Genomic DNA, 25,891 nt, shown 5'->3' with positions numbered 1-25,891 from the left:
CACTGGCACCATGGCTCCTGAGAGTATTGCAGCAGCTTCTTGAATTGAGTTGGCATGACAGTATAATACAGTGTCGTCAGCATATAGTTGCATTTTTATATTTCTACAGACATTTGGCAAGTTATTGACACATAAGCTGAATAAGACAGGACCCAGTATTGACCCCTGTGGTACTCCAGCAGAACAAGTGAGGTATGAAGACAGCGAATCACCAATTTGAACTGCCTGTTTTCTGTCTGACTATTTGAGAAGCTGAAATGAGTTAATTTAGCAATAAGCACATCATGATTAATGGTGTCAAAAGCACGCTTTAAATCAAGAAATACAGCAGCTACAAAGCCACCCTGATCCAACAAGCTCTTTAGGTTTTCTAGGAAATAACAGGTAGCTGTCTCTGTTGAATGAAATTTCCTAAATCCAAACTGCATTGGATGAAGATTGGCATGGCTATTATTTAAGTGTTCTGTCAGTTTTGTGGTAACCCACTTCTCCGCTACTTTGGAGATTATAGGTAAAAATGGCACAATTCTGATGTAATGGAGGCTATTTCTGGTTGTTTTCAGGAATATTTGTCACTGCATAAAATGCAACTCAAGTTGTGGTGTTATAATAAATTGAATGTAATTTCAAAGTCCTTGAAAAAGCTGTATTTACTGTCAGATAAGTAATTGTGTTGTTCTTTCTACAGGACAATCACTGCCAAAACAGTAGGGGATTGAGACAGCACCGACATCAACGGCATAACCAGTCAAGAAACCTCTGGCCGTCCTTCCTGTATATAGTTGTTTATGCTAATTGTACTGTATATTGTCTAAACGAGAAAAGGAATACTATATTTGTGTTGTTATTTATTTACACGTGTTCCAAGAAATGGAATAAAACAAGAGTCTTGCCTAATTCAGTTGTTATTATTAGTGCATCATGTAAAGTGTAAGAACTGTAATAGGTTGGTTGTTTATGCTGGAAGCGTAAAGAAAAGGCATTTATCATTTTCAAGACTTTATTCAAACAATTTAGAGATAATGCAAAACAAGGAGTAAATACAGAACGAGAAATAAATAGGTATCCGGCAGAGTTCCAGCATTCGATGTGATTGCACTAAATGTAGTCCTTGAATTCTGGCCTGTAAAGCAACAGATGAGCAACATGATTAGATAATTTTATGGAACAGAGCTCGACTGTCATCAGCATACTGTGAACATATACACTCTCAATTGTGAATACTTTATACATTCCTGGACAAAACTGTGCAGATGTCCCCGTTTATATTAAATTAAAAAAACAAAAATGTACCAGCCCTTTATCTTTACATTTTTCTACTTACTGTGTTTATTGTTATGCACCAAAACACAAATTCAAAAGGTTAAAAACCACTTGGCAAAAAATGTGATTCTGATTAGGGCAAGTTACATGCCTGGTCAATATACTGTACAAACACAAATAGTTGTAGGTGGTGTTGATCAGGAAAAAAGCACTAGTAATGTTCTACTTTAGATGCTGACCTGCTCATGTGCAATCCTTTGAGCTTGAAGATCTTCTACTCGACCTATGAACATCTGCTCCTTGACCTGTCGCCCTCACATGTCCACGGCCTCTGCCTCCACTCATGTCGTCCTCTGACAGGATGATGTGCTTCACTCTGGCATGTCTAGCTTGACAGCTATCAGTGCTATCAGTGCTAGTAATGGCTATGTTGGTTGTTTACGTTCAATTAGATAATATTAGGTGTTTACTTACAGGTCAATGAGACATCGTAAACTTATTTGTAGTCGGACATTGCGATACAAAATGATGTGCCGATACACTGTCCTCCTCACCGCTCGTGAGGACTCGGACTCCGTCGACGGTATTCGGCAGTCTTCGGACGTTGCACGTTCATGGTTTGGGGGGAGCGGCTTCGGAGAGAGGCCTGAGTGCAGGGGGCAGAGTTTACTGGCTGGATACTTTAAAAATCTTTCCTGGTCTTGACGGTTTTTCCAACTTGCAGACCCCAGCTTTAAGCTGAGAGGAAAAATATCTGGAGGCAGGCAAACGCATCCACTTTTCTGAACTGCTCCACTAGCCACATTTTGACAATACACACATAATGTTTCACAAAGTGCTCATCAGACTCTAATAGTTTCTACCATATCATTATTTGAGTGATAGCAGTTACTGTTTTTTGGGCCAACAGAGACAGATTTAACAATGAGTCAGTTTAATACACACAGTAACACACACACACAAATGCAGTCAAATAGTCACCCCTTAGCACTCACATGCTCACACAAACAGTCACAGTATATTTTCCAACATTTTAACTTTATTTAACTATTGTGTTTTTATTCATTCATGCCAGAAACTCCATTTAAATATTTAAATGTTGTCAATCATTGATACATACAGATTTATTTAACTTTTCAGTCCCATTCAGAGTATTTGATTCATTCTCACTGTCACATCTCTTCATACTCCATCAGCTCCCTACAGTTTGGCTCACAGCTTATATTCTATTTTGAATCCTTCATTCTTACCCAACTATTAGGAAACTTCCTACTCTTCAGACGCCACTCCAAATTAATTAAAGCCACCAATGCAGTTTGGCCTTAGCTTTTAAACAAACCCTAAATTATCTCACAGTTTTGAGATATTCTGGACATTATTCAAAGTTTTCAAAGCAAGCAATGCGCATTTGGCTTCAGCCCTTCAAAAAATCGTAAAATGTTCGACAAATTTCATATATTCTTGACATTATTCAAAGTTTTCACAGCCAGCAATGCGCACTTGGCGTCCGCTCCTCAACAGCAGCATTCACAACCGTAAGTTCTTCAGGACTTCCCTTCTCTAGTTTTTAGTCATTCCCTTCAAGTATACTGGAAACACTAGATATTTATACTTAAACCACATTACAGTAGAAAATGACAGTAATGGGACTTTTTTTTGGCTCTGCTGAAGTATACACCATTAATATAATGGTTTATAATACAAAGTACACTAAGTTTTGTTGTAGTTGTTTGTCCCTCCCTTTCCTCCCTCTCTTTAGCCCTGGAATGAACTTGATTTATTGTGTTTGTTGGTTTGATTTCGACTTAAAATGTGGAATTGTATGAAAATGTGTTATTCTTACTGTGTGGTGAAATGATAATTGATGGATGTGACTTTCATTTTTTGTCAGTATTACTGTCGGTATGATCTCTCTGCATTGTAGAGAAGTAGTTGTTGTCTCACTTGTTGTAGAAGTGAAATTTGCTGTTTTTGTACCATATCAAATACATTATATTCATTCAGCATCGAGTAAATTTTTTGTAAATGAAGTAAATGCAAACTACAAGTTGCTGGAGGCTTGTGTAGCAGTTAATTTCCCTTATGTAGATTCAAATATTCTACAGTTGTTCTCCTGTGATGTTTCTGTTTCACCAGGTTTCTGTCAGTTATAACACACTTTGTTCCATGGTGTGCTATTTTGTAATTAAAGGAAACAGGAGTTTATCTCAAAGCACATTCAAAATATTTTTTCAGGTCATAGGATTTTTTTATTTCAGTTGAAATGCTTCCCTTTAAAAATGTATTTCTTCTACCAATCCAAGACAAGTTGACAGTTGTTTATCCACATTGGTGAGTCAGTATTAGAACCACCTGGCTTTGGGAGGTCCAAACTGCAGTGGTTGTTTTCCAACTGACTTAATTCTCATTGTTGGGCGACATTACTGTACATACCTCTCACCTCTCACACTTGTTGGATCACTGGTGTTCATGGGCTGATAAAGGTGTTAAAAAGTCCTACGAAGAGTGAACATAACAATATGAATGCTTTTTCTACCATAGTAAGTGTTTTTTTGAGGCCTGAGGACATTGTGTCAAAAATGTATTTATTAATTATTAATATTGACTGTACTTGCCAAACAAGCATTGTAAAACATGACATCCCATCCGAGCAAACCCTGTTCAAAAATAGAAATGCATACCTTTATTTATCTCCTACTTTTTGCGTTGTAATAAATGATGAAGACTTCTCTTCTTGATCAAGATGCTGATTAAACAGCACAACACGTGCACAGGTGTGCCTTGGACTGGTCACAATAAAAGGCCGCTCTAAAATGCAGTTTTATTACACAGCACTTGATCAAATGCATGCCCTCCAATGGTGCATGCTCACTTCCCACAAAGTGTTATTACACAGGTCATTTTCATACATTATTTAGACATTCAAAGACATTTAAATATGAATTATTTGAAACTTGTTCATAATTTGCTTGAAAATATTAAACACAATATGGAAAATTTGGAATTCTGCCTACAATGCTCATTTCTGGTGCAGCAGGTCTTAAATCATGCAATTGAATATTTAATATAGTTTTTGTTTTTATAGTGTTCATAAAAAAATAATAAAAAAATAATAAAATAAAAAAATAATAAATCAAGTAACACAGATGAAAAAGTAATACAAAAGTAAGTATAGTCTTATGTAATGGCAAAGATGATTTATGAAATATAAATCAGGATGATGCTAGCACCATTATATTACATGATAAAAATTTCACAGTTGAAATGTTTACTTCCCTTTGGCTCATTATTGAATCCTGATCACCTGTAAGTCATTAAGACAGAGCTTTCAGAACACACTGTGGTATCTTTTTTTGCAGACACACACTTGTAGTGATTATTAGTTGATTAGTTGGTTAGCCAACAGAAAACATTCACAATCTATGTGGTATGAGGGAGCTATGTGTGGATAGCTACATTTGCCACAAAAGATTTAGTTTTTGTATGAGCTTCTAATTTACATTCAAATGTAAATATTTTGACAGTAAAAGAGGCAACAGTGGTTATATTTGAAATTTATAATTAAAACTTTTGGGAAAATTCAGTTGTTGCTGGAAATTGGCAGCTCTCTCCATTCTGCCTCCCAATAACATGGTCATAGGCGGCATTCACACTGAAGACGCTGGAGTCATGTCCCCACTACTGTTTGAAATGGACAACTTTGTCCTCATCACTTTATAAATTACCTTGTGAAGCAGCTGGATTTGCAAGATCAGAAGTATGTAATCTTGCAAACCCTTTTGTGAAACAAACCAATTTGACTTTATACAAGCATATTATGTTAAACATGTTCTGAGAAAATAGCCAGGACCTAGAAATGTAATGAATGTAATACATTTAACATCATTTAATCTATTTGTCAGATTGTACAGTACATAAGATAGTGACTTTAAGTATCTCCCATTACCTTGCCTAATCAATGTTGAATACCATTTTTTTTTTTAAATCATCTGAGCACCTACTTTTCAACAAAAAGTGATGCCCTTTAACATGGTCCAGTCAGAACCTCTCCACACACAAGGTGATTCAGCTGCATCAACCTCTCTGGATCATCAAGACACAGCTGATCTTCTCTCAACACCATCACCATCTCTCCGATTACTCACACTTTGATAGGGATCACTTCCATCTGATAAGAGAAAAAGACAGACAACAGAAATCATAATCTATGTTTACAGAGACCTATTCAGGTGTCAGTCAGTGATGCACATTTTGGTATTTCATCTACTTTTTATATATTGGTAACACTTTACAAGGGGTACATTAATTATCATTAGTTAATGTAGAAACCGTAACTGTTAACTAATGTGCTTAGTTATCATTTACTCATGGCATTCATGTTAACTGCGGTATTCATTTATACTTTATTTAAAAGTTTATCAAATTGTTATTAGTCAATACAATATAAGCATTAACCAATAGTTCATTAATAATTGTTAACGAGAGACATTTGTTAACAATTACTGACTGCTTTTATAGTATTAATTGTTTACAAATTAATTAAGGTGCGTACATGGTTGATAAAGATGTTAATTATATGTTTGTCATGAATTTCATTGTAAAGTGATTTGATTAAGGGAAAACTGTAAATGTTTTTTTTAAAGGCAATGATTGTCCACTTACTTGTCCATCCTACAGCTTATGACTTGGTCAAGGTTAATCCTTTGTTTATAAAGTTTTCTCCTCATAAAAATGGATAAGCTGTGATCTGCATTACATAGCCTACATGTTCATTAACACCTTTAGCAACTTTAAGCGACCTATTAACTCTTACCAATAATAATAATAATAATAATAAAGAGATACTTGTTAACAGCTACTTAATCATTTTTATTGTATTATAAACTGTTTTAGTTCATTACTGTATTAACTAATGTTCATAGCATCTATAAACTTTGAAAATAATCTATAAATTAGTACCTTTGTTAACAACAGTATCATTAGTAAATTATTACTAGAAATGTTAATTAGTGGTAATTACTATTATGGTAAAGTTTTATACACATACATATATACACATATATACACATACATATATATATATATACATATACAGCTCTGGAAAAAATTAAGAGACCACTGCAAATTTTTCTGAAATCAGCATCTCTACATGTATGACAGCCATTCCATTCCAGTGTCCAGCACACCTCATTCTATTTAATGAGGTACTTATTAGGTGATCACCTGTACCCAAATCTTAATTAACGAGGAAGAGTATAAAAACCACTGCTGTGGTCATAATAATAATAATAATAATAATAATAATAATAATAATAATAATAATTTTATTTATAGAGCACTTTCCATCAAAGTGCTGTACAGTTACAAAACATTTAAAAACATATAGAAACATACACAGCAATAAAACACACAATTCAAACATGAAAGAAAAGGCAAAACACCTAGGACTCATATGTGACAGTATACAAGTGGGTCTTAAGCTTGGCTTTAAAGACCTCAACTGAACATGACTGCCTGATGTCCAGAGGAAGACTGTTCCACAGAGTAGGTGCGCGGAAGGAAAAAGCCCGCTCACCGGCTGTGTTTTTATTTACCTTTGGGACACTCAGACAACCGCTCGCCTGGGAGCGCAAAGGCCGTACAGGTACATAGGTGTTAACAAGGTCTGACAAATAGATTGGAGCAAGACCATTTAAAATTTTGTAGGTCAACAACAGCACCTTGAAGTTGGCTCTGACCCGAACAGGGAGCCAATGAAGAGAGGCCAACACAGGGCTAATATGTTCATATCGTGACAATCTGGTCAGCATACAGGCTGCTGCATTTTGGACCAACTGCAGACCACGAAGGCTCTTTTTGGGCAGCCCCGATAAAAGCACATTACAATAGTCCAACCTTGAAGTCACAAAGGCATGAATAAGAGTCTCTGCATCTTTTAATGAGAGGATAGATCTGATCTTAGCGATTTTTCTGAGGTGAAAAAATGCTACTTTTGTCACGTCCTTTACATATGACTCAAATGAAAGGGTCTGATCAAAGAGCACTCCAAGATTTTTTACCTTATCCTTGCAGTGAATAACACATTCATCCAGAGACACAGTAAAGTGATCAAACCGGTGGCATAACTTTGCCGGTCCAATAGCTATCATTTCGGTCTTAGCTGCATTAAGCAGCAGAAAGTTTGTTGATAGCCAAGTCCTCACAGTAGCCAAACAGGCTGTAAGTTTATCAGAGCAAGACCCATTTTCTGCAACAACTGGCATATATATTTGCAAATCATCGGCATAACAGTGAAAAACAATTCCAAAAGAACGCATAATCAGACCTAGTGGTGCCAAGTATAATGAAAACAGCAGTGGACCTAGGACCGAGCCTTGTGGAACCCTGTACCTAACAGGGCAAGACTCAGAAAACCTGTTGTTATATAGAACACATTGAGATCGATCTGACTGGTAAGATCTTAACCATTTAAGCACCTGGCCTGAGATGCCAAAATAGTTTTCGAGCCTGTCCAAAAGTATATCATGATCCACTGTATCAAACGCAGCGCTAAGGTCTAACAACAGCAAGACAGATGTTGTCTCCAAATCTAGGGCCAATAATAAATCGTTTACCACTTTTGTGAGTGCTGTTTCTGTAGACTGATTAGCACGAAAGGCAGACTGTAGTGGCTCAAATAGATCATTCGAAGACAGGAACTGTAAAAGTTGGTGTGAGACCACTTTCTCTAAGACTTTGGATAAAAAAAGCTAGATTTGAGACTGGTCTATAATTAGCTAAGGAGTTTGCATCCAGATTTGGTTTCTTTAATAAGGGTTTAACCACAGTGGTCTTAAAACATGACGGAAACACTCCAGTGGCTAGCAAGAGATTAAGGATATCTAAAATATATAAACCTAGCGTTGGCCAAAGCTCCTTTACAACCCATGCCGGGAGAGGATCAAGAGAGCAGGTCGTGCTTCTTGCAGCCATAGCGATCTTAGTTAGAGCGGCCAAGGAGGTAGGTTCAAAAACGGAGAGACCTTGTTCTACAGGGCTACGTATATTGACAACAGAGTCTGATCCCCCAGCAAAAGTCTGGGTTACTCTGGATCTGATGTCCTCCACTCTATTATTAAAATATTCCATAAAATCCTTTGCTGAGAGGTCAGTGCTGATAACTAGCTGTCGATCTTGCGTCAACTTAGAAACAGTGTCAAATAACAGCCTTGGGTTGTGCTTGTTATTCAAAATCAGATTAGAGTAGTAGGCTGCCTTCGCGGCAGACATTCTGGACTGGTAAGTGGTCAGGCTGTCTTGCCATGTTTGATAATGTTTTCTGCAGCTTTTTCTGAGACTTAACAAGTCCTCGTTTAGCCAGGGCATGGGATTTTTCTGAGAGCACTTCCGAGACTTTGCTGGAGCCACCAAATCCAACAATCCCTGGAGTGCACTATTAAAGTTTTCAGTAAGACTGTCCACTGAGAGGGATTGGGTGAAGACTGAGTTAACTGTCGACGGCAGTCTAAGGTTAAGATCATTCAGGGCCCCAGGTCCTATATAACGAGACAACCTCATATTTGGGGATGTTTTTTTAGAGGAAAATAGATTAGGGATTGTAATATCAAAAAGTAACACCGAGTGATCTAAAATTGGCAAGACAGAAAATTCATTCATTGACACAGACAACCCATAGCCTAGAACCAGACCTAATGTGTGTCCATGCTGATGTGTTGGTCCAGAAACAAACTGTATGAGATCAAAAGACTCGATAACATTTAAGAAGTCTTTAACCAGAGGCTTGTCATTACAACAAATGTGAATATTGAAGTCACCAACGATCAGTATTTTCTCGTAATGTAAAATAAATCTGGATAAAAAGTCAGTAAATTCCGGGATGAACTGATCGTTGTACTTCGGTGGACGGTAAATCACAGCAATTAGAACAACAGATGGTATGTTTATCGTGAAAAGCTGCAATTCAACACTAGTGAAATGATCGCAATATGAAATTATTTGCATTTAAAACTATTATTAAAAAATGAGGCAATTCCCCCACCTCTACCAGTCAGCCTAGGAGAGCTGAAAAAGCTACAGTCAGGAGGAAAAAGTTCCAGCAGGGGTGCAACTTCCCCATCACGCAACCACGTCTCAGTTATAAACATTAAATCTAAGGCATGAGAGTTACAGAGGTCACGAAGGACAAAAGTTTTGTTGGATAGTGACCGGGCGTTTAGGAGAGCCATCTTGATTTTGGCCTTCTTCATCAGCCAATCGTTGGGTGCAATCCAGCCGACGCAGGTTTTCAACATGCACACCACCACTCCCACACCACCTCCAGTTTTTTGGTTTGTAGAGTCTGGGTTTAATCAATGTTGAAATATTTAAGGGTTCTTTAGTTAACAGAGGAGGGTGTGAGATACTTGTAATTGGTGCAATAGTTTTAATAGTTTTGATTGGGGAACCAGCAGCTGAGTGGGTAGCTGACAGGAAGGTCCAGCAGGGGGAGCTCCAGAGATGTAAGCTAAAGAGACGGCTGAAGCGTTCTGAGCTTTTTTAACATGGTGGGTATTGGGCCAGACAAAACACAAATCTTCCCAAGGCTTTCTACAGTGTTGACCAATGATTCCAGATCATAATGAAGTTTAGTGGATTGTCTGGACATGACATCATTGGTGCCTGCGTGTAGGAGAACTGTTTGTGCAGTGGGATGGAGATCGATAATAGACGGTATGAGCTCTACAAAATCAGTAGTTTTACCACCAGAAAGGCAGTAAGTGATGGAACCTGGGAGATGCACATTTCTAATGATGGAGTCACCGATTATAAGAATTTCAGGAGGTTGATTTTTGCAGCCGTTATCATAGACCGCTAGTTAAGGCGACAGGAATAGATGGGTGATTACAGGAGCATCAGGAGTAGTGGAAACACCTGCGCCGATGACGTCATCATTTCCCCTCGACATGACAGGCTCTGTGTTTAGTCGGGGGAATGAGGACTGTGGGACAGGGAGAGAAGGCCAGGATTCTGCGTTGGATAATGAAGGAAGGGACAAACATCGGGGACGTTTTCCTTTGGACATTTGTGGACTGGTTGGAGGAGTGCGGCGTTTTCTGTTGTGGGAGCCGAGCAGCGCTGGCTGCGGCAGAGCGGTGTGTGAGCATGTGGCTATTTGCTTGGTTAGCTTCTCCAATGGAGTAAAGAAGTTGGAAAAGAAGAACACTTGCTTCCTTCTTCTCTGACAATGTTCCCCAACTCTGAGGATTGTTTTTCTCAGCAGGACAATGCTCCATGCCACACAGCTAAGTCAATCAAGGTGTGGATAAGGACCACCAGATCAAAACCCTATCATGGCCAGCCCAAAATCCAGACCTGAACCCCATTGAAAACCTCTGGAATGTGATCAAGAGGAAGGTGGATGGTCACAAGCCATCAAACAAAGCTGAGCTGCTTGAATTTTTGCGCCAGGAGTGGCTTAAAGTCACTCAACAGCAATGTGAACGACTGGTGGAGAGCATGCCAAGATGCATGAAAGCTGCAATCAGGAATCAGGAAGAGTTCAGAAATCAATATTTGGTGGAATAACCCTAAGTTAAAACATTAGTACTGTGTTGTTTATAAATAAATATGAACTTGTTTTCTTTTTTTCATTTGAGGTCTGAAACACTGCATCGTTTTTGTTATTTTGACTATTTGTCATTTTCTGCAAATAAATGCTCTAAATGACAATATTTGTATTTGGAATTTTGGAGAAATGATGTTAGTAGTAAAACGAAACTGTTCATTTTACTCAAACACATACCTATAAATAGTAACATCAGAGAAACTGATAATTTTGCAGTGGTCTCTTAATTTTTTCCAGAGCTGTATATACATACATATATACATATATATATATATACACACACATACATACACACATATACACAAACACATACATATATACATATACATACATATATACATACACATACACATATACATACATACATATATACACACATATACACACACATATATATACACATATAAACACACACACACACACACACATATATATATATATATATATATATATACACATATATACACACATACATATATATACACACATATATATATAATGTTGAAAGTCCTACATGTTCAGACTCTACAGTGCAACTTCAGCTGTGATAATTGGACTTTAACAGAGGTTCTGGTCTGAGTAAAGACCACATAGTTACTATATGTACTATATGTTATATAGTTACTATACTATATAACAGCCGTCTTTGCATCAATTCAAAAACATGATGACAACAAGCTTCCGGCTCATCTGATTGGCTGCCTGTTCTCCCTCTGTTTTTCTGTCCAATCCTTAAGCCTGTCACCATTCTCTTCTCACAGCTTCACCAAGTAAATGTTGGTGGCTTACAGGAAATTCTGGATCTTTGCTTTGATACTACCTGTGTTGTAAATGTATAGTACTACCAACATGGACTGACTCCAACCCTCTACTGACCTCAGAGTCTTCAGTCTACAGTGTGGACTGTCCACAAGATCACACAGCAGCTTCACTCCTAAATCCTGCAGGTTGTTCTCATTCAGTTCCAGCTCTCTCAGGTGGGAGGGGTTGGATCTTAGAGCTGAAGCCAGAGATGCACAGCTGATCTCTGACAAATAGCAGCCATTCAATCTGGATAAAGAATGACATAACTTTAGAATACAATGATTCAGCTTGAAGTCATTCAATGTTAAATAATCTGTTCAGAGCTGACGATGTGATCTTGCATTTTTAGCAAGAATGTAACGCAATGACCAGTTACAGTAGCTTATAAATTACAATGCATTATAATATGACATAATGTATAACTAATATCCTTGAGAGAAAAATGTCAGTGAGTGACCAACCATTATGAAGTATTACGATACTTAACCTAATAAGTCATCATAAAATGATTTATAATATGTTATGATTATTGTTATAACGCATAATTAATATGTATGAGTTATTATAACTATGTGCATTCCAATACATTATAAGAATGTTTGTAATGCATTAGAGACATATGCGTTATGAGTTACGATTACTGTTAAAAAGCATTATGATTATCTATGACTGCTTTTAACTGTGATTATACATTGCCATAGGTGCATTATAATGCATTACAAGTATTTGATAATGCATTAGAGACATATGTGTCATAATGAGTTAGGGTTATTTATGCTATTGAAAATTATGAATATGAGTGCTTTTAACTATGATTCAACATTGCTATGAGTGCGATATAATACATTATAAGTATGTTTATAATGCATTATAATACATTACAGATGGTCTTCATGGATGCTACTGAAAATAGTCTTCCTAATGCAGTGTAATGTCACCACAACTTATAATATATCAATTTCAGCACAGAAGTAAAAATGGTGTTTGACCTAAGAGTCTCCAGTCTACAGTGTGGACTGTCCAAAAAACCACACAGCAGCTTCACTCCTGGATCCTGCAGCCTGTTGTAGTCCAGTTCCAGCTCTCTCAGATGGGAAGGATTTGACTTCTGAGTTGAGACCAGAGATGCACAGCTGATCTCTGACAAAATGCAGCCACTCAATCTGCATAAAGAATACATGATGTAACTTTAGAAGACAATATTCTTGCTTGAAATAATTAAATAAAAGCAAAAAAAGTAAGTAAAAAAAAAATGGTGCCTGACCTCAGAATTTTAAGTCTACAGTGTGGACTCTCCAGGAAATCACACAGCAGCTTCACCCCTGAATCCTGCAGGCTGTTTCCATTCAGCTCCAGCTCTTTCAGATGGGAGGGGTTGGACTTAAGAGCTGAGGCCAGAGAAGCACAGCTGATCTCTGACAAATTGCAGCCACTCAATCTGAATAAAGTATAAATTATGTAGATAAAATCAATTTCTAATCCAGTCAGATGTGTTCAGGTTTTAAATGTGTCGTTCAACATTACTATGTCCTAATCAATGAGCTTTTCCCTAGTATTAGAAGAGAGTAATTCTGCTATTTTGGATCAGTATCATCAGCGTATCAGCATAATACGCATATTTCTCAGCCAAAATCTCCAAACTTAACCACAGCCCTTAAGTATTTTCTAAGACCCAGTTTTGTTCTCAATGGAACAGCCAGTGGACACATTAAACGTGACGGTCGCAGAATTTCGCCGGATCCTCCACATCCATGATGTGAGCATTGTAAATGTAAATAATGTAGAAGACTTTCTGGGGAAAACCTGGTCTAATTAGGAGAGATGGAATTCATCCAACTTTGAAAGGAGGGCTCTTTTATCTAGAAATCTGACCGAGTTTATAAGTGGTGCAAAACCATGACAACCCAGAGTTGGGACCAGGAGGCAGAGCTACAGTTCTTTTAGAGCAGTTACCCCCCCAAAACCCCATTGACTCTGTCTGTCCCCCTACCACTTAAATCAATTGGAAAAAGAGGAATTTCACATAAAAACTTGATAAGTCAACATTATTTACATCTATTAAAATAAGAACATTAAATGTGGACTCTTAAACATTAGATCTCTATCCATCAAAGCTGTTTTAGTAAATAATTTAATATTGATCATAATATTGACTTATTCTGTCTCACTGAAACCTGGATGTGTAATGAAGAATTGTCAGCTTTAATGAATTAAATCCCCTGAGTCATATTAATACTCACATTCCTTGAGACTGGCCGAGGAGGTGTAGTTGCAGCTATATTTGACTTAAGCCAATTAATCAATTTGAACTCATTCGAAAGCCTCATTCTTAGTGTCTCCTGGTCGGGTTAGTCCTTAAAACAGATAAAGTAATTATCGTTGGTGATTTCAATATTCACATGGACATTGTTAATGTTAGCCTTGGTACTGCATTTTACCAGTCAGTGTGTACATGACCAACTCGCCGTTTTAATCACATCCTTGACCTTGTTCTGGCATATGGCATTGAAACTGAACATTTAATAGCTTTCCCACAGAATTCTCTTTTATCAGACTAATGTCTAATAACTTTTTACTCTGCGAATGACACTTGACTCTATTGCCCCTCTAAAAAAGAAAACAATAACGCATAAGAGATTAGCTTCATGGTACAACCCACAAACTTGCATATTAAAGCAGACATGACTGAAATCTGAGAGGAAATGGCATTCCACCAAACTGGAAGAAGCTCAGTTAGTCTTGCTAGAAAGCTAAAACACTTACAAGAAAGTTCTCCATAATGCCAGAGCAGCCTATTATTCAGCATTGATAAAAGAAAATAAGAACAACCCCAGGTTTTTTTTTCAGCACTGTAGCCAGGCTGACAGAGAGTCATACCTCCATTGATCCTTGTATCCCTATAACATTTAGCAGTAATGGCTTCTTTAATGATACATATTTACTTATTAGAGACAAAATTCATCATCTACTGATCAGAGATGGTACCAATTTAGCCTCTAACATGGAACCCTCAGAAACAGCTGTAAAAGCAGATATACTACATATATTGACTGCTTTTCCACCATTGTCCTTCACCAGCTTACTTCAGTAATTTCTTCATCTAAACCATCAACATGTCTGTTAGACCCAATCCCAACTAAATTGCTTAAGATCTCTTGATTGCATCTTATGAAGCTCTTGTCTCTGCATTTGACACCACTGACCATCACAGACTGAAACATTTAATTGGCATTAAAGGAACTGCATTGAGCTGGTTTAAGTCCTGTTTATCAGATTGATCTCAATTTGTACAAGTACAATGCAATAAAAAAAAATACAATGAATCCTCATTACATACCAAAGTTAGTCAATGTGTTCCACAAGGTTCTGTGCTCAGACCACTACTTCCTTTATGATGGATGTCATTAGAAAACACTATTATCTATCCATATTTTTATTGTTATACAGATGACACACAATTATACTTATCCATTAAGTCAGATGACACTTAGCTGTTAAGCTAAACTTCAGGCATTCAGGTATTAAGGACATAAAAACCTGGGTGGCCTGCAATTTTCTGCTACTGAACTCAGACAAAACAGAAGTTATTGTGCTGGGCTCTAAACATCTTAGAGACACATTAACTAATGATATAGCTACTCTGGTTGGCATAACTCTGGCCTCACAGTAAGGAATCTGGGAGTTATCTTTGATCAGGATTTGTCCTTTAACTCCCACATAAAACAAATTATAAAGGGCTGCCTTCTTTCACCTACAGAACATTACAAAAATCCTGTCACTAAAGGATGCAGAGAAACTAGTCCACACTTTTGTGGAACTGCAATTCCCCTTTATCAGGCTGCCCCAGTAAGTCTTTTAAGACCCTTCAGCTGATCCAGAATGCTGCTGTGCGTGTACTGACAAGAAGTCCTATTAGCCTTTCTGCACTGGCTTCCTGTAAAATCCAGAATAGAATCTTAAATTCTCCCCTCACATACAAAACCCTTAATGGCCAGGCACCAGCATATCTTGAAGACCTCATAGCACCCTATTACCTCCACTCTAATGCTGGACCTCAGGATGCAAGGCTACTTATGGTTCCTAGAGTTTCCAAAAGTAGAATAGGAGGCAGAGCCTTTAGCTATCAAGCTCCTCTCCTGTGGAACCATCTTCCAGTGTCAGTTCAGAAGGCAGACACCCTCTCTGTGTTTAAGAGTAGGCTTAAAAATGTCCTTTTTGATAAACCTTATAGTTAGGGCCTGCACAGGCTCTAAGCTATGCTGTCATAGGTTTAAACTGCCGGGGGATTTCCCATATGCACTGAGCAAGAGAGAGGACTCTTTCTCTGTCTGTACACATTCATTACTGACTTGGCTTCTTCCCTGGATTATTATTTTTTGTAGTAGTATACTTTCAGTATTTTTGATATTAATATCTAAATTATATCAACAGTTATTACTGTTGTGGCTTCTTTACAAATAAAGACTGACTGACTGATTGATCGATCTAAGACAGCTCTTGAGAAGGCTTCCAGTCAGCAACCTTTAACAGCAGATAGAGGTGACTGATCAGTCCCCGTGCTTTTAGATTTGAGTGCTGCCTCCTACACAATTGATCACTCTCTTCTCTTGCTCTGTCTCAAAAACAGTGCTAGCTCTACAATTCCTATGTTCTTACCTCAATAGAACTTTCTCTGTTCTTACCTGTTCTTCAGTTGCTCATCGTAGCTGTGACATTCCTTGAGGATCTATTTTTGTGTCTGTTATTTTCAATATACATGCTTCCTTCCAGCCAGATCATTCAAAACCCCACTTGTCTTACCATTGTTATATTGATAACACTCAGTTATACATCTCTCTTCAGTCCATTAACCCCAGCAGTTCAGCTAATCTCCTTGGCTGTCTCAAGGATGTCAAATGCTGGATGTCTGAAAACTTTTAAAAATTGAATGACAATAAATCGTTGGTTGAACCAACCATGCCATTGGTCTCTTAAATCCTCAATTAACTTAAATATGAATAAATATGAATGTCATCTTCCCACTCTTGCCATGTTACAATATTAACTATATTTCATTCACAACATCCCTGTGTGTGTGTGTGTGTGTGTGTGTGCACGCACATGCACTGGAGAGGATCAATATCATTGTGTTTCAACCAACCTTACCTCTGAGGATCTTCCTTTATAAAGATATGACCATTACTAGAAATTATAAGCTAAACTTCAATTTACTTAAACAACTAACAGTGGACATTTTCTAGTCTTTTGTGACTGCAGACTAAATTTGGTTTAACATTTTTTTAAATTTGAACAAAAGGAAATGTACACCTTCATGATTAAGTTATGTATGAATTGGGTTCAGTTTTTAATTACATTTATAGGATCTACAATACCAACAGAGATTCTGTGAACTGACCTCAGAGTCTCCAGTCTACAGTGTGGACTCTGCAGAAAATCACACAAAAACTTCACTCCTGAATCCAAAAGCATGTTTAGTCTCAGCTCCAGCTCTCTTAGATGGGAGGGGTTGGCCTTCAGAGCTGAGCTGAGAGAAGCACAGCTGGTCGTTGTCAAATTGCACCAACCCAATCTGAATAAAGAAGAAATTATGTAGATCAACAATTGTATAAACATTTATTTAAACATTTATTATCCAATCAGATGTGTTCAGCTTTTAAATGTGTAGATCAATATTACTATGTCCTAATCAATGAGCTTTTTAAAATAGAAGAGCAACTTTGTCAAAGTGTTACTGTATAGAAATCTTTAATTTCATTTTTCAGAAATTAGATGGAGCCAACACAGTACCAAGTAGCAATTCTACGCTATAAACGTTAATCCGCCTGAAAGTCACAACACGCTGGTTGATGCGTTTACTTAACCACACCAGGTTAGCATAAGCACATAACATAACAGCATAACATTAGCTCCACAGCAAACCTAACCCTAACCCTTCCACTGTAGCTGGCTGAGCCGATGACCCTCGAAGCTGGAACAGCAATGTTGCCTAGCTGGGGGATCAACTTGACCTCATCGACCCACTGCCTCAGGACTTAGCCAGTCCTGACTTAGCAATGGGCTTGGTAGATTGTCTGGATGTAATGATGGATAATGATTCTGACGGTCTCCTCATTTCATATCAGGATGACGACGACAACGACTCTTCACTTGCACTTTCGGGCCAAGTGGCAAAACCTCATCCCTCAATGGCAGTTCCGACTCGTTATATTTGTTCCAATATTGGACTTGGACTTGCAGGACGTGTGCAAACGCGCCACTGCCAAGCTCAAAATCCAATGGCCGGAGGTTCAGGCTGAAGCTACGAGGTCTAGTTATGACGGGAAAAAGCTGCCTAAGGTGAAGAGGATGGGCAAACAACTCCTACAAATGTTTCCACAATTGCTGGAGGAATTTGCTGTACAGAGAGAGGCATCCTGTGGCTTGCGGCTCCATGCTTGACTGCGAAGACAGAGAAACATGGACTCTGCAACATGCCCCCGGTGGGGCCCGTGGTGATGGCTCATCTCCACCCAAAAATATCCCTGTCGTCACCAGGGTCCGCTCTACCATCGAAGGCAGATCGTTTCCAATCCAGTCTGACAGACAAGGCATACAAGCCGGCTGCACTAGCGGTCCAGGCGCATATCCCCAGGATGTGGTGAGCGGAACAGCTCAGCCCCCCAGGCCGGCTCCACTTGCTGCAGCAACTCCATTCACGGGCATGTTCCCAGAGTTCAGTTCTGTTTGGCGTGTGGAAGACGGAATGTTCAACCCAGCCTTGCACCCGATTAAAAGAAGCAGAGACCATGTGCAACAGGTGGAAACCCACAGTGGCCCCAAAACATGTGTAACAAGCACTTCTCACTGTTACACAGACATAAAGTTGCCCCGACTGTCCCATTAAGCGTTGTGCCGAGGTTGCAGTTAAAAATAGCATTGTTGAAAAACAATTCCCAGTAGGAGTGAGACCTCATTCGGGCATAGACACACCTGCTGCAAGCATTACGTCTTGGGCATGCGCAGTACCAAACAAGTTGTGCTGTGTCCCTATGCCACAGGAGGGAGCTCTTACTCCATGTATGTCAGAATGGCCAGTCAGTCCGCTGTCTATGAGAACAGTGAGCTGGTCAGAATGCACAAACTCACAGTGGGTATTGAGAACATTAAGCAGGGAATACAGGCTCAAATTCACTGTCATGGACAAGAAAGTGATAAGAGCTATTCCTCCCAAGTACAGTCAAAGTGTTTTTTGTTCAAGATATTTCCTGGTTCCCAAAAAGGGGGGCAGGGAATGTATGCAATATTAAACCTCAGAGATCTAAACAAGCACCTCAGGAACTACAAATTCAGCATGTTAACACATATCTCTACTGCGTTTTCTGCGCCAAGGTGATTGGTTCACCTCAGTCGACCTCAAGGATGCTTATTTCCTCATCCCAATATATCCTCGACACAGGAAGTATCTCAGATTTGCCTTCCAAGGGATAAGTTACGAGTATCTGGTCCTCCCTTTTGGTCTCTCATTAAGCCCAAGAGTGTTTGTGAAATGCACTGAGGCGGCTGTGGGGCTGCTGAGGAGGAGGGGCATTTGGGTAGCCATGTACATCGACGACTGGCTTATTGTAGCGTCCTCCCGCCAGGTGGCAGCAGATCACACAAAGTTACTCACAGAACACTTAAGTATTAAGTAAATCTAAGTTTAGAAATAAATCTAGAAAAGAGTGTTCTTCTCCCTTCTCAGAACATCTCCTTTATAGGCCTATTCATAGACTCAGCTCAGGCCAGAGTGTGGCTAACAGGGGAAAGGTTACAAGCCCTCAGAGCTTGTTTAGCCCTTTTTCTCAAAGGAAAGTTTGTGTCTCTCAAATTTTGCCAGCGGCTGTGGTACGCTTGCATATGAGGGGGATACAGTCTCCTGGTTGGACCCACGCCACCACGGCTCTCACAGGGTAAGACTTTCTGTGGCTCGCACAGCAGTGTTAATTTTTTTATTTTGATTCCCTGTATGATGGGGCAGCCGTCGGGGCAGCCTCTCTGCGAGCAGTCGGGACCGGAGAAACCAGGATCGCATATGACGGGGAACATGGCGACAGAGGATGGGGGTGGTTTGTTAGGCTCCACTCGTATCCAGTTACTAACAACTATCCTGCTGCTATGGGGTATGTTTAAAAATGGTTTCAATCGTGCATTTCAGCCGTTTAGTAACGCTGCAAAGAAACAAAAGGAACAAAACAAGGAATTCTGGCGAAGAACCGTCACGCAAACAAAGGAAAAGTTTGCATGCTGCTGCTGTGTAGCTGGCTACTACTTATCTCAATCAGCTCCTGTTTTCATTCAGAAATAAGTTTTAACCAATCCCTAAACAACGGGGTGACAGGACTTTATTCTGGAAGCACTAAACTGAACCTTTTCGGACACGGACAAACCGTCATCTACTCAATCTGTATACGAAATGGCCAACACAGCAGTCAATCTAAAGCTGTCAAATCCTCCAACCAACAGGATAAATGGCACGCAGCAAAGACAATATTTTTACTGTTACTACTTGCCGGTGATATACAACTGAATCTGGGGCCACCTGTAATCCTTCAAACTACCAGCGATTACACCACGCCGAGACACACACCAGCTGCCGAGTTGGCCGGGGCTCCGGTCGGCGGCGCGGAGTGAGGTTGTGCGGTGCCTGACCTGGATGGAGGTGTCTCGGCCCTGGGCTTGGCTCCCAGCGGCGATGCGGGGTGGGATGGTGCAGCGCTCTGCTTGGATGGGTATGTCTTGAGCCTGGGCCACTTGCGAGTGCAGGTGGAGCTAAACCGGAAGATGGTACAAGCGGACGGTGAACGGTGTGGACTCCGGACGGACTGCGCCACGCTCCCCGTGGACTACGGGCTGGCAGGTGGGTCAGAAGGCGTGCAGGCGCTGCCTGAGCCCAGCATGAGGGACATGCACGCGGGGGATGGAAGTCCAACCAAGCTGCGACAAGGAGAGGTGGGTGCTAAGCCCACTGACTCTCCAGCAGCGCGAAAACAAAAACAATATCTTTTCTTCCAGACTGTCAACCATGCTAAAGTGATATGGGATTCACAATCCAAGCCGAAGGGGATTTTAGGTGGACATCTTAACATAAGAAGCATCATTGCAAAAGGAGATCAGATTCATACATTACTCACAGAGTCAAATGTGGACTATCTCTGTCTGAGTGAAACTTGGCTTCATAATAATATTCCTACAAACATGATAAATATCCCTGGTTCTGTTTGCTACAGAAAGGACAGATCTTTTGGCAAGGGAGGGGGTGTTTTGATTTATATCAGAGATACCCTTAATTGTAATGAAATACAACTAAACACCTCTCTTGAATGTCTTGCTCTGAATGTAGTTTTATCACCTCAGACTAATTTCAGTATTGTGATTTTGTATAACCCCCCATCACACAATGTTTCTTTTTACAAAGATTTGCAAGATGTTATGAAAAAGCTTGATTACAAATCAGAGACTATTATATATAGGGACTATAACATCAATTGGCTGGACAAGAAAAGTAAACAAAAATTGAAAACAATCATGTCCAAATACAACTTTCAACAAATGGTCAACTCACCCAGAAGAATAACTAGAATTAGTAAAACCTTGATTGATCTCATTTTCACTAATAGAGAGGAACGGATAACAAAAATATATAATTTAATAATGGGATTATCTGACCATAACATGACCTTGGCTGTAAGGAAACTATCAAAAAAACACCTTCAGATATATCCCTGTAAAGTTTCAGAAAAAACAAAAATGGGAATCCCCAAGACTAAAATCATACAGATTGAGAAGGATATTAAAGAAATTAACTGGGACAATACTCTGCAAATGGATGATGTTGATATATGTTGCAATTCATTGACTGATAGCTTAACCAGGGTGGTGGAGAAATACACTGTGAAAATAAACCTTCACAGAGGAAGACTCGCCTACCCTGGTTAAACAGTGAGATCTTCCTACTTATGAAAATAAGAGATCTCGCTCTCAAAACAGCTCTGTCAAGTGGCTTGTCCACTGATCCTCTTACTTACAAAGGACTTAGATATAAAGTGACAATGGTTTTAAGAAAGGCAAAAGCTTCCTATTTTTCTCAGTTAATAGAGGAGGCCAAAGGCAACCCTGCATCCCTTTGGAAGCATTTAAACAAACTAACAAATAAAGAACCCAAGCATAATAAGATAAGAGAGCTGAAGATCGGTGGACAACCCACAACAGATAGTATGCTTATTGCAGCCGAGTTTAATCGTTTTTTTATTCAGTCAGTTGAGGAACTTGCTCAAAGTTTTGATCCTCTATTACTGAATAACATTGTAAGGGAAGATTTACCCAATTCATTTTACATCAGAGAGGTCAACGAAACTAAAAATCAGCAAAATATTAGACAAATTAACTAGCTCAAAATCCCAAGATGTGTCTAACTTGGACACGGCTTTTATTAAGCAGCATAGTTCCTCTATCATAAAACCATTAACTCATCTAATAAATCTTTCTATAACGTCAGGTAGGTTTCCAGATCAATGGAAAACAGCTGTTGTCTCTCCCATCTTTAAATCAGGGGACACAGACCAGCTATGCAATTATCGTCCAATCTCTATACTCCCTGCAATGTCAAAGAGTTTGGAAAAAGTTGTGACAGAACAACTAGTTAATTATTTAGAGTCAAACCAACTTTTATATCCTGAGCAGTTTGGGTTTAGACATAAACACTCCACAGAAACAGCAATTTGCTCTTTTGTCGAAAATCTGAAGTGTTTTATGGATGGGGTAATGTTGTGGGTGCAGTGTTTCTCGACCTAAAGAAGGCATTTGACACTGTCAACCACGACATCCTGCTATCAAAGTTGTCAAAATGAAATGTTTCCAAACAAGGTCTTAGTTGGTTTGCTTCCTATTTACATTCAAGAAAGCAATGTGTGAGAATTGACCCAAAAAAGTCTGCTCCTCAACAAAATAAGATTGGCATTCCTCAAGGCTCAATCTTGGGGCCGTTGCTCTTTAGTCTTTACATTAACGACCTGCCTGAAAGCTGTCCGGGGGCTGGTTGTCAGCTTTATGCAGACGACACAGTCATATACGCATCAGCTAAGACATCAAGTGAGGCAGCTGAGATATTATCTTCATTTTTGAGCAGGGTATGTCATTGACTTTATGATAACAAGCTCACCCTAAATAAGAAAAAGACAGTTTCCATGTGCTTCAAAAACATACCACAATCAGAAAAATTCTGCATAACATTGCAGGGGGAGGAAATTGAGATGGTAAAGGATTTTAAATATTTGGGTGTAGTTCTGTATTCCAGACTCAAATTTGACAAACATGTCAAAAAGATATCAAAAACAATAAAAAACAATTTAAATTGCTTCAAACTAATTAGACATCATATACCAATCAAAGCGGCACAGCTTTATATGCATGCCATGATTTTTTCTCATATGTCGTATTGTGTTACAGTGTGGAGTCAGGCCTCTCCGACTACAATTAAGTTAATTGCATCTCTGTATAATCAAACCTTAAAAATAATGGCCAAGAAACCAATAAGGTGGCATCACTGTCACATTTTGAAGCAGTATAATTTGCTTAGTTCTGATAATTTCCTAAAATTTTCCTCTGTTAAACTGTTTTTTAAGTGTTTGCAGAGCTTGGCACCAGATGTTTTGTGCAGTCTTTTTAGCAGACAAAATAGTGATAGGATCACCAGGGGTACAGCAAGTGGTAACTGTAAAATCTTGTGCCGTAAGACCTCCTTTGGGCAATCAGCCTTCTCTATAAAGGGTTCCCAGATGTGGAACTCACTACCGACCGAAATAAAACTAACCCGAGACATTAGGATTTTTAATAAAAATGTTAAAGTCTGGCTGAAACAAAATCAGAGCTGTATGCATTTTTAATGGGTCATGACTTGGTATGATTTTAGATGTATTGTACATTTTATTGTATTGGTATGTAATTTTGATGTCTTTTTTATTACCTTCTTTCTTTTACTAAAAGCCTAACTAGGGACGGGAGTTGGAAACTAGCATTAGCTATAATCTCTGTATGCAGAACATCAGTCACATTGACTTGTTTGTAACGAGTGGAAGTGGTACTATGTTAACCTGCATTGTCCCTATCAAATAAACTAAATTAAATTAAATTAAATCCCATGGAAAGGCGCAGGGTTCTTGACTCAGGGAGTGCCTATGGGTGTTGTTCCATGCAGGACAGTAGTGTAGTCACAACGGATGCCTCCCTCTTGGGCTGGGTGGCCTGTTCAAGGGGAGAGTTGTAAACGGGACCTGGGGTCCTCACATGCACTCATCTCATATAAATTACCTGGAGTTGTTCTGAAAGGAAATCATGTGTTGGTCCAGACAGACAACACCACTGTTGTGGCTTACATCAACAGACGGGGGGGCTGCGATCCAGTCAGTTACACACACTGGCACACAGACTGATTGTCTGGAGCAGCAAACATTTCTTTCCCTGAAAGCCACACATGTGCCAGGGATACTGAACCGTGGAGCAGACCTTCTGTCCAGGGGGAACCCCTTTATGCAGAATGGAGACTTCATCCAGATGTGGTGAGTCTGGTTTGGGAATGGTACGGGTGGCCATCTGTAGACCTCTTTGGTTGTGAAGGGAGAAAAACAGGACACTGCGCATTCTTCCTCGTCACAGACTGCGCCTCTTGGGGTGGACGCACTGGCCCATCAATGGCCTTGTGTTCTCTTATATGCGTTCGCTCCAATAGCTCTGATTTCCCCAACCCTAGCCAGGGTGAGGGAGGAGGGCCTGTTGATTATTCTGATCACTCCTCACTGGCTGTCAAAACACTGGCTGGCAGAGATAACCCAGCTCCTTTGCAGAGAGCCATGGCCTGCTGTCCCAGGCGTGCAGAAAAACATTTCATCCCCATCCAGTAAGACTAGCTCTGTTGGCCTGGCCTGTGAGTGGTTCCACCTGAGGACAAGGGGTCTCCCTCCTGGCGTGATTGAGACCATCCAGAATGCTAGGGCCCCCTCGTCAAGGTCCCTTCATGGCAGAAAGTGCTCAGGTCTACTTGGCAGCTATCTCTGCCTGCCACATTGGTTTCGAGGGGAAAGCCGCAGGGCAGCATCCCTTGGTTTGCCGCTTCATTAGGAGCGCACACCATTGGCTCCATGTCTCTAAACCTTTGGCTCCATCCTGGGGCCTACCCACTTTTTTGGATGCCCCTTTGGCCCCACCTTTTGAGAAAAATGGCTGAAAATGGTGACTTTAAAGACAGCCTTGTTGCTGTCTCTTGCTTCAGCTAAACGAGTTGGTGAGATTCATGCTCTTTCACTACACCAAGCATGCACAAAGTTCTCTTCTGAGAATGCAAGAGTAAATGTACAGCCTAATGCTAAGAATCCACTGGATGCATGTCCGCTGCATTATGGCTCCAGTACGGTTTTGCTCCATCGTCCGGCAACCCCCACCAGCTGCGTTTTGAGTCCACCACAGCGCAGCTCCGCCAAACAGCTGGAGTTACGAGACCGAGGAGTTCCCGCGATAATTACAGAATCACCCGCGACCGCAGTTGTAGGTATGAACAACATGAAGTGTTCCTGACCGAAGGATTAGAAGAAGAGCTTGTATTTGTCTCTTTTTTGAGGTTTTTGTGCTGGCATCAACACGGAGTGTTTTATTTTGAAAATTAACCGGATGTCATGTTGTTGTTTTGTGTCTGCTCTGTGCTGAATTTGGCTGAATTGCTGCATCGTGCTCCGGCATCCGCCAGATATAGAAGCCCTGCGTATCTGCTCCGGAGGGCTGCGGACTGCCAAAGCTGGGACGCAGCAGACACACAGCGCAGCGGGCCTGGTGGAAGTTATCACATAGACTAGAGTGAAACCGATCAGCTCCGCTGCTGTGGTGGAGCGGTAACGCAGCGGACACGTATCTGTTGGAACCCTGCCTTTATGCCTTAGGTGTTGGGATCATGTTCCTCAATTGAACTGGTGTCCTTTTATCCCCCACCGTTCTCCTTAGAGGAGCATCAGCAGTTACATATGTTGTGTCAAGATTACACATCTACATGGACAAGGCTAAGTGCTGTAGGAAAGGTGACCAACTTTTTGTGTCTTGGGCAAAGAACTTCATGGGGAAACCTGTCTCAAAGTAGCGGCTCTCTCACTGGATTCTGGGGGCTATTGCTTTAGGCTATAGCTCTAAGGACTTGCAGCCTCCAGAGGGACTGTGTGCACA

The 25,891-nt window shown here is 40.0% G+C and overlaps 1 protein-coding gene across 1 annotated transcript; it reads right to left on the bottom strand.

Moving 5' to 3' along the window:
- Nucleotides 1-5,421: 5,421 nt before the first annotated feature.
- On the bottom strand, nt 5,422-24,277 carry LOC140995675 (NACHT, LRR and PYD domains-containing protein 12-like). Its single transcript, XM_073465753.1, has 7 exons — nt 24,191-24,277; nt 20,339-20,458; nt 17,154-17,240; nt 12,936-13,021; nt 12,661-12,834; nt 11,744-11,917; nt 5,422-5,431 (listed from the first exon to the last, which is right to left on the bottom strand). The coding sequence occupies exons 1-7, from the start codon at nt 24,275-24,277 to the stop codon at nt 5,422-5,424; spliced, it is 738 nt and encodes a 245-aa protein (XP_073321854.1).
- Nucleotides 24,278-25,891: the final 1,614 nt, after the last annotated feature.

Source organism: Pagrus major, chromosome 5 (genome assembly GCF_040436345.1).
Source record: "Pagrus major chromosome 5, Pma_NU_1.0".
In the NCBI taxonomy this organism is placed as follows: domain Eukaryota; kingdom Metazoa; phylum Chordata; class Actinopteri; order Spariformes; family Sparidae; genus Pagrus; species Pagrus major.
This window is presented reverse-complemented; position numbering and strand designations above follow the sequence as displayed.

Coding starts and splice junctions, on each gene's coding strand:
- LOC140995675 (XM_073465753.1), bottom strand. CDS start 24,277: ATGGCCACCCGTACCATTCCCAAACCAGACTCACCACATCTGGATGAA. Junction 13,022..17,153: donor TCCCATCTAAGAGAGCTGGA/GCTGAGACTAAA, acceptor AAAGAGCTGGAG/CTGAATGGAAACAGCCTGCA. Junction 12,835..12,935: donor TGTAGACTTAAAATTCTGAG/GTCAGGCACCAT, acceptor TTCTTTATGCAG/ATTGAGTGGCTGCATTTTGT.